Source organism: Limulus polyphemus, unplaced genomic scaffold, assembly GCF_000517525.1.
Source record: "Limulus polyphemus unplaced genomic scaffold, Limulus_polyphemus-2.1.2 Scaffold515, whole genome shotgun sequence".
In the NCBI taxonomy this organism is placed as follows: Eukaryota; Metazoa; Arthropoda; class Merostomata; order Xiphosura; family Limulidae; genus Limulus; species Limulus polyphemus.
Window position 1 is genome coordinate 7911 of NW_013666125.1, and position 8211 is coordinate 16121.

Consider the following 8211-nt stretch of genomic DNA (forward strand, 5'->3'; position numbering starts at 1 on the left):
AAGAAAGAAATGGTGTCTAAGAATTTAAAATGGCCAAGAAAGCCACTAGGGGTCATTCTGAGCTTTTGATTGGTTATTCATGTCATATATAGAAGTACGTGTATATAGGGAGCGTTTCCAAAAATGGAAAGAGGTGGGCAGGGTGCCACTGTTTGATTTATTACATGAGTAATATCTTAGCAAATAGAAATGATAAGACATTCTTATTTTATATTCTAGCTTGTCAATATCGGTAATTTGAGTTTCTATTTTGTATGAACTATAGATTTAGTATTTTGACTTCACAAACATCTAATTTGAACCAGTGCTGCATTCAGCATACCACGTGACACACAAAAATTGATGTTTATCTGTGTTTTTTTATATTTACTGGAGGTTACTATGTTTTAGAAATGTTAAAATGGATGTTACTTGCTCGTGGAAATTGATGTGTTCTAAAATTGGAACTAGTAGTGAAATGGAATGAATAGTCAGTTGTCTCAGTTCATCTTAGTGCTAAAATGTAGAGGTATCAGTTCTTTACATGAATTCCAAAGGATTAATGCTTAGTAAAGAAATTAACCACCGAATATTCTTTGAAAACTCTGATACATACGAGTTTCTCAATACATTCTTGTAAAAGTAGCCACCTCTGTGTACCTTTTAAGAACTTTTGCAGCAGCAGTAGTTGAGTGATGATGGTAAAAAAATCTAAAAGTGACAATTATTTGTTCATTAAAGATGTTTGGAAAAGAATGAATAGTTTTTGAAGTTTATGTAGACTTGCATCCACATCTAAAATCAGTTTTTGCTGTATCTATTTAGAGAGGTTTTCAAAGCAAAACACAGACAGACAAAGAAAGTTGTGGCCCTTAAGAAAGTTCTCATGGAAAATGAAAAAGAAGGAGTAAGTAAAAAGTTAGTGTTGTTTTGCTTCGTTAAGCCTTTGATGAAACAAAAAGAATATTTATCCACCCCTAAGTAACATAACTCTCATATTTTAGGGTTTCAATTCAATAAGTGTTTATGCTCAATGAAGAAATGAATTAACCGTGTTTTCAAAAATCATGTGTAATAAAATTGTATAGGTTGTTAGTAAACCTGTTGGATTAGAAGATATGTGTGGTATAAAATTAAAGGTAGAAGTTCCTTATACCAAATAATGAGAATTAAGCAGTTGTTTAAGGTTTATTTTGGGATGTTAATATCTATCTAGGGATTAGAAACATTAATATTAATACAATTCAAAGCTTAAATATTAAACCATTAGGATTTGCCTTCTTGTAAAGTTGTATGGTGGATAGATTATCGTGGATTAATTTTATGGAAGGAGTTTTTGATAGTCTGTTGTTTTATTGTTTGTTTATATTTGCATATTTTTAGTTCCCCATTACAGCTCTGAGAGAGATAAAGATCTTGCAGCTTTTGAACCATGAGAATGTAGTAAATCTAATTGAAATCTGTAGGACAAAAGGTGAGTTTGCTCATGTTTTATTTATTATGCCACTTGTAAACATTTATGTTATTGTTTGTTTCAAGATAAATAATGATAGATCTTGTCAAAGAAAAAATATTGTTACACCAAATCCAAATTAGCAAAATATCCTACATAGATTTACTAAAAACAATAACATAGAGAGAAAGAAACAGTAAATTATTTAACAAAAAATTAGTTAATGCCCTATGTTTTGGTAATAAAGTAGATTTAGAGTAATTCCTTGTTTTACTTTGCTGTATTTGTCCATTTTATCTTTGTAGTAATTACGGATTATTCAATACTCAGTTATAGGTTAGTGTTGTAATAACAGTTCTGTTCATGCTGAAAATTATGTTTAAAATCATTTCTTCTGTAAAACATCCCATCTTTCTAAAGCTTTAATTTCTCACCATTATTAGATGAGCATAAAAGGAGTTATTGCTAGTATTAATAGGGTTGTTTAGGAAAGGCAATCTATGGATATAATCATGTATTTATTCATTTTATTAATACGTATGATATCTTTGACTTTTACTGATGCAAGTGTTCTAGATGTAACCACTGTTGAAGGGCTTTTCAGACACTTGAAAAAAAACTACAATATTTTGGCAGTTCAATGTAATCGTTTTTTATATACGTAGATACACAGATATATTCTCATTGTAAAAATAGAAACATTATTCAATACAGTTGATTCATATAAAACATTTTTATTTTCAGCCACTCCTTTCAATCGTTATAAAGCTACTTTTTATCTCGTGTTTGATTTCTGTGAACATGACTTGGCTGGTCTTCTAAGCAATGTCAATGTGAAGTTTTCTCTTGGAGAAATCAAGAAAGTAATGCAGCAGTTGTTAAATGGACTATATTTCATTCATAGTAACAAAATTCTTCATCGGTAAGTATCTGTGTCACATCTTTGTTTATACTGGAGATATAGTTGCTACAAATTTTGAGTAGAATCTGTATTGAATGCTACAAATGACGTAAGATTTAGATAGTGTTGGAAGTATGTTCTGCGTTAAAAATTCTGAGCATGATAGCAAAAATAGTTCCAACAAAGACATAAGACAAAAAACGTTTCCATTAAATATCGTACAATTTTTATAAACATTTAAACTAGAAAACAAAATGTAAAATGTTTTCATTAAAGCTTCATAAAACATTCGTGACGAAATTATTTACAACATTTTTTTTCAGTGATATGAAGGCTGCAAATATTCTTATCACAAAAAATGGAGTCTTGAAACTGGCAGATTTTGGTTTAGCAAGGGCTTTCAGTATCAGCAAAACAAGCCAACCAAATCGCTATACAAATCGTGTTGTAACTCTTTGGTATCGACCTCCTGAGCTGTTGCTTGGTGAAAGAAACTATGGACCCCCTGTTGATATGTGGGGAGCTGGGTGCATTATGGCAGAGATGTGGACACGTAGTCCAATCATGCAGGTGTGTTTGTGTTTCTTGCCCTGCAGTTAATTTTTTTTAGATACTATAAATCTGTAAAAACATGCATTTTTAAAACAGCCAGGATTTATAAATTCTTTTTTTTCAACTATATGAAACAATATTTTATTTAAAATGTTTTGATGATACCTTTGCTTAATATCAAGCTTGCCAGACTGACTGAGTTACAACACAATGAAATCAAAATATTTCTATTTTACTACCATCATTTTTTTTTAATATTTAGAAAGGTTAAAAACAAATTTTTTTATGTCAATCTTAAAACTGTTAATAAAAATAAGTATCATAGTTTTTACAGTACTAGCTTTACACCTAGATACTTTCAAAATTAGTTCTTTAAACTTCAGTTGAGTGTAAAGGTCTTTCACGGGAACTTTTAAATAACAATGATTATTACTTGTGTTCTAATTGTATTGAATAACATGAATTTTTTTATAGTAATGATATCTTATGAACCAAAGGAAAAGCAATGCCTTTCCAACAACGTACATTGCTCAGTGAGTTTCTTTAGAACAAATGTAGGGTTTTCATTAAGTGCTGGATACTTTGGTGTTATATATTCCCTTTCTTTTACTTTTTTTATCCTGGAGTGACACAGTCACCAACATCATTTTAACTGCAACCTTTTTGAGTTTCTCTTTTTCTTTAGAACGTTGCTTTGAAATAATTTAGAAGCCATTTCTAATACTTTCAAGCAAATGAGAAGCAAATAAACTATATAATATTTTTATGTCTGTATATATTCCAGTCATACAGTCATTGGTATTGCATAATGTCCATTCTCTGTGTAATTGTACTGTAACTGATTAAGTCAATAAATTGCAACACATAAATAAAAAATCATTTTCAAATTTACAGACTAGTTTTCCCCACTTCGTAGGCATTATCAAAGTGATGAAGGAAACCATATCATGTTATGTATACAAAGATGTTAAGAAAATTGAAGTATTACACTCCTAGTGCAAATATAACTAAAAGATATAAATATGTATTGTAACATGAAGACAAATTTATTACCTTTTGTGACTTCCATTCATATTGTTGCTTGAAAATAGAACAGAAAATGATGTTTTTGTTAATCTCAATTTTCAATATTTTATGGGGAAGTATGCCCCTGGACCGACCTAGGGAAATTGTGCCTAAAGTCACAATGTCAGGATTTTGGCCCAAGCTCCCTTATGGGTTATCCACCTATTTTAATAGTGTTTTCCAGTTAGTGTTTAAAAGTAATAAATACTGTGAATACTTAAAGCAATGAATCAGAAGACTTAGTGTTTTTAATTATATCTCTGTTGTCGTGTAAAATGTTAGGTGTTTATGATTGAAAGAGTCTGTTGTGCAATATATGGATTTTAAAACTGCTGGCAAAGAAACATAGCTGTGAAGTGCTATGCATGGTATATTACAATGATGAATGTAATAAAGATATGATTAATGCAGGAGGGAAAATGATATTTATAATGAAAAAACTTTCCTTGATGTTATCAAAAGAAAAATATTTTCTTTTCAGAAACATTTCTGTGGTTATCTGTAGAGCATAATTACTGTCTGATCTGATTTCGTATTGTCTTCAACTTTCCTTTTTAGGGAAGCACAGAACAACATCAGTTAACTCTAATAAGCCAGCTTTGTGGATCTATATCACCAGAAACCTGGCCTGGTGTAGAAAAGCTTGAGTTCTATAATAAATTAGACCTTCCTAAAGGTCAGAAGAGGAAGGTAAAAGAGAGGCTCAGGGTAAGTATAGTGATAGTCTAGTAATATGAAAAGATGTATGGTTATTCAAGATGTTCTTTTATAATTGTTCCACAAGCTATAATGCTTTTCAATTGAGATTTAATATGCCATCTGTTTTTTTTGTCACTTAATATGGAATTATAATCTTTTATAGAAATGAGCTTTAAACATCTTAGTATAGTGAATTTTATATTCTAAAATACGATTAAAATGTCTTTTGCTATGAAAAATTATTTTTGAGTACTTTAACTTTTATTCAGGCCTATGTCAAGGATCCTTATGCCCTAGATCTGTTGGACAAGCTTCTAACATTAGATCCAAATAAAAGAATTGACAGTGACAATGCTTTGAACCATGACTTCTTCTGGACAGATCCGATGCCATGTGAGTTGGCCAAGATGTTATCTCAACACACTCAGTCCATGTTTGAATATCTAGCCCCACCGAGGAGAAGAGTTGTACAACAGCCTCATGCTGGTCAGCCTGGTCATCAGAAGGGTATGCAGCCTTCAGCAGCTGATGGACAGTACCATGACAGAGTCTTTTGACCATTAATTATATAAATGCTAATAATAGGTGTTTTTTTTGTTGTTTTTTTGCTTTGATGAGAATGAAATATTTAATAAATCTGTGTGTAAAGAAGGCAATATACTTGCAGGCTGGGTCGTCTTTTGATACTTTTAATCGTAAGTATCTTTTGCAGTGAGTCATGAAAAGTACTGGAAACTTTCTTTCTTTTTTTCATTTGGTTACATGAGATTTCTGTGTCTTATCTACATTTGGCACCATAAATGGAAAATTGTTTGTCTTCTGTACTTGTTAATTGATATTCTGTACCATAAGTTGTTCAGAGTCACTTTGCCCCTAGAAACTTGAATTTATTTTATGAACTTCGAGTTTTATTAATTTCTGTCTGACAGTTAAGTTTTATTGATAATTTTTTTTTGTACATTATTTATACATAAGAAAGCCTGAAAGTAAAATAGCTTAAGATTTGGGAGCTGTTTTGTCATTTTTTAATTTTCTTGAACTTTGTCATTACAGGACAGAATACTATCAAAACAGAGAAAAAAATAGGTTAGAATAATGCCATTAAGTCTCTTGGTTTCTTGCTTTTTTTGTTGAAAGCAGATTTATGTTGAGTAGCTGTAAAGATAAGAGTATTAGTGATTTCAGGACATTATCATAAGAAGTATGTAATTAATTTGGCAGAGTTTCTCAGATGTAGGGTTTTCAACCAAAACCTTTTGTGAGTATACACTTAGCTTTGCCTTTTACAATCAATATAATTTTTTGATTATTACATACTAGGAGCATTGTCTAGAAATGTAAAACTGTCTTGAAGGACAATATGATTATCTTAAACCATTTGTATTAGAAACAATTTTCACCAAAACCTGACAGAAATTAATTTTGTTGCTTAGTTATCAATTAACCAAATATTGAGTAGGAAAATAAAATGGATTTTGTATTTGTGTGTCTATGTATACATAGCTACAGAATAAAATGTTAATATTGAATTTCATTGCAATTCAGTCTTGTAACTTACTAAATTTGAATAGACTGTATATTTAAAATGTGAAAATGCAGTACCATTTTTGTGTTTTGATGTTGTTTCAGCATCAAGACTATTTATAAATATGATCAAAGTTTCCTTAAAAAACAGTTCTAGGAAAAATGTTAAAATAATGTATACAGTAACACTGAACTAACATCAATGTAGTTTTTTTTTAAAACTTGAAGTAAAAAGTAATACTGTATTTTATGTATTTAAAAAATTTTGTAACTTCACCTTTTTTGGGGTATTTTATTTCCCCACAGAATATCTAGTCATTTTTCTCTAAATGGCATGTGAAGTAAAAAAATTGGTTTGGTGTCCCAAAAGATGAAGTTTAATTGGAGGCTTTGATATACTTTCCTTGGAATTTTAGCATATCATTGGGTAAAATGTCTACTTTTGCAGTATTGGCTTCTTGGCCACTCTGAATGCAATTGGTAGCTGTTCTTACTTCAGTGAGTTTTCTTCTTAGAGAATGAAGCTACAAAGAGAGGTTCCTAATAATTTCACATAATTTTCCATGTACCTTACTTAGTGTGGTCTTGTGCCTTTAGATGATAAGCTGTAGAGCAGAGGTTGCAAGCTATTGTTACCATTGAGGCTCCCCCAAACCATGAAATTTAGTGTCTTCTGCTGTTGCTTTACATAGGAAAGTATTGTGATATTTCGGATAATGTTTTAACAAAGTAAGGTTGGCAATGTTTATGTTAATGAGATGTAATACATGACATTTCTGTAAAAGTGTTCCTGTCACAAAACTTACTTTCCTGAAATCAAAAGTTGTAGTTTGTGTTTCAGTTATGAATTGTACTTAAATATTGGACTTGTATAAATGGTATATTGCAGGTTTATTAACTTACTCCACCTTCTCTGCAATGTTTCACTGTAATATTTTGCTACATTTGCAACCTCTGCTATAGAGAATAATAGGTATTTTGCATTGACTATTAGAAGTCTAAAACGAAAGTCTGTAAAAGTTATTATTGTACTGAAAGTTCACATGTAAATAATAAAGTAGAATTAAAGGAAGTATAGTGTGTTACCAGTGTTACTTTTAATGGTGAACAGTTATAAGGCAGTATAATTACTGGGATGTTATTATAGCAGACTTTATTTGAACTTTTGTAATATGTTGCTGTGTAACTTCACTTACAAATGGTTTAATGTGAGTTTAAATTGTTTCCACCACTTTGCTCTGTTCTAAGAGAAGAATGTATGTTTAATGTTATTGAGACATTGGGAGTTAAGGGGCCATTTCTGTCTGTCTGGTTTTGTCATCAACAAGTGATAACTTTTTTTTTGACAGTTTTGTATACACACCTTGTGAATGATATTTTGTATTATATAGTTATGTTTAGAATAAATATGTGAAGAAACACTGAATACGTGTTAATTCTTTTTAAGAGTACAGTTTCAATCATGTTTGAAAATATAATATAAAACATTAGGTAGCAAAACCCATATCATGACAGCTAAGTTAACAGTTTTGAGCAATGTCAGTTTTCATTAGTGTAGTTGGTCAATACTAAGAAATGAGAGCTAGTTTAATAATTTCAAGCTACATCAACACTCATAAGTCTAGCTGGTTGATGCTAAGGAAGGAATTACAAGGGAGGCAGAAGTTTCAAGTTATGTCAGCTCTCGTCAGCCTGGTTGGGTCAATGTTAAAGAAGGAATTACAACTAAGTCAACAGATTTGAACAATATCAGCTCTCATTAATGTGGAACCTTATACTTCCAAGAGGGTTATTTTATTGAATATAAATTTTGTTAGGACAACCAACATTAAATTTTTTTTTTCATTGCATTTTATGGAGTTCTTGAGCTACTCCTTTAATGTTGTTTGCTGTTAGTAGGATTCTTATAATTTTATAAGGAAAGACCCTAAAAGGCCTTTACAAGACTGAAAAACAGATAAACCAGGCCAGTTGTTTCTATTCCATGAAATCTAAACTTAGAACACTTGCACTTTGTTTTACCTCCAATTTACACCAC

At 30.7% G+C, this 8211-nt stretch overlaps 1 protein-coding gene across 2 annotated transcripts in view; it reads left to right on the forward strand.

The window, feature by feature from the left end:
* The window catches only part of LOC106458789 (cyclin-dependent kinase 9-like), a 13158-nt gene extending 5559 nt beyond the window's left edge, over positions 1-7599 (forward strand). Inside the window, exons 2-7 of one of the 2 annotated variants that reach the window (XM_022385123.1) lie at positions 805-886; positions 1363-1453; positions 2177-2354; positions 2657-2903; positions 4509-4658; positions 5031-7599. In XM_022385123.1, coding sequence (XP_022240831.1) covers positions 805-886; positions 1363-1453; positions 2177-2354; positions 2657-2903; positions 4509-4658; positions 5031-5096 — 814 coding nt within the window. In that variant the 3' untranslated portion in view covers positions 5097-7599. Of the gene's footprint in view, positions 1-804; positions 887-1362; positions 1454-2176; positions 2355-2656; positions 2904-4508; positions 4659-4918 lie in introns of both variants that reach the window. The other variant, XM_013918339.2, reaches the window with a different exon arrangement.
* The last annotated feature ends 612 nt before the right edge of the window (positions 7600-8211 follow it).